The sequence below is a fragment of the Penaeus monodon genome, chromosome 33, assembly GCF_015228065.2.
Source record: "Penaeus monodon isolate SGIC_2016 chromosome 33, NSTDA_Pmon_1, whole genome shotgun sequence".
Taxonomy (NCBI): Eukaryota; Metazoa; Arthropoda; class Malacostraca; order Decapoda; family Penaeidae; genus Penaeus; species Penaeus monodon.
The window spans coordinates 31,432,708-31,434,224 of NC_051418.1; the positions used below are offsets into that span (position 1 = coordinate 31,432,708).

The 1,517-nt window shown below is 34.9% G+C and overlaps 1 protein-coding gene across 1 annotated transcript in view; it reads left to right on the top strand.

The window, feature by feature from the left end:
- Nucleotides 1-1,517, top strand: part of LOC119594337 (gamma-butyrobetaine dioxygenase-like) — a 13,098-nt gene that overhangs the window by 11,303 nt on the left and 278 nt on the right. Inside the window, exon 11 of the mRNA XM_037943395.1 lies at nucleotides 837-956. Within this exon, the coding sequence (XP_037799323.1) occupies nucleotides 837-956 (120 nt within the window). The remainder of the gene's footprint in view (nucleotides 1-836; nucleotides 957-1,517) is intronic.

Here is a 1,517-nt window from a genome sequence, read left to right on the forward strand (position 1 = left end):
AGGATGTCGTATCGTATGAGTCATGGCCGCGATCGGACGTCGTTTGAGTCGATAATATTTTGTAAAAGGAACAGTAGTGTCATGGATCAAACAGTATCTAGATGCATGAGAAACAAGAGTATTCATGGGTGATGAATTGAGAATGGGGACTCTCCAGGGTGTGTTAAGTCCAATGTTGTTTAATGTTTTGATGAACATTATTGCCAAAATACAATAAACTAATCAAGTGGTACATGTAGAGTATACCGATGATATTTTGTAACAAGCGCCATCATTAAGGGCAATGAAAGAAACACTTGTAAAATTTGGCAAAGATTTGTAAGAAAGTTGGCCTTGACATATCAACTAACAAAACAAAGGTCATATCACATTGCGATATAAAGGATGAAGCAAGAAGCTTATAGTTGAATGATAACAACTAGAATGGGTTATGAAGTATAAGTATTTGTGTACTACTGTATATGCTAAATGGAAATTGTATGATATTGGGGAATTAACTGCAAAGCGTAATTGTAGAATTTGGTCATTACAAACAATAACATGGAACAGACTTAGGGGCACCCTTAAATGCTCTAAGACAAATGTATATTGTAAATATTAGGAGTATTTGATTATGCTGCACCCATGTTAGTAATATTCCCCAAAACCAAGAACAGGTTCAAAACAAAGCCATGACAATAGAGGGTGTCTTTTAACGGCTAACATGGCAAAATTAAGAGAAGAATTAAAGTAGTTTCAATAAGAAACAATTATTTGAGTGAATTCGCTATTTAGCTGTAAATTAATGAGAGGCGATGAAAATATCACACCAACTAAATGTCCTCATCTCGCTTTAGAGAAATCAGTGAGAGAGCTCCCATGGTAATACTTGCAATGCCAGAAAGAGGATGGAAATGCAGGGTTATGGCAAAATCCCAGGGCACATGCAACAGAACTTTGAAAAGAACAGCAAATAGGTATTGAATAAAAAAACTACCAACTTTGGTAATGTTAAAAAAACTATCAGACTTTGAAGAATACAATGATTTTCTTTTTAAAATATATACTGACGGGACGAGTAGGAGCTGGCAGTTGTGCGTATGACGGGGACAGACAGACGCACGAGTCAAGAGCAACACGCACAACTGACGGACTTTTCTTCATCTAACAAACTGAGCTAACTGCTATCTTAAATCATTAATACTTATAAAATCCTAAATCATCAATACTTATAAAAGAAACACTATAATTATGTGTGACTCACAGTCAGCCTTAACGTGTATAAATGATAGGGGAAAAAAATGTAATGATGAAATTGTTTGTAGACGGAAAACAAAATACTAAACAAGAAGATGAATATATCTGTGTTAGATTCATGTGGGTTCCATCATATATTGAGATAAGTGTGAATAAAAAAGAAAGATTAGCTAGCCTAGGAAGCAGAGTAAAAATAGCATTGATATTGATATTGGTCCATCTCTGCAGCAATTAGGAGGCAGAATAACGACATGGATAAATGGAAAGAATAGAGATGAAAG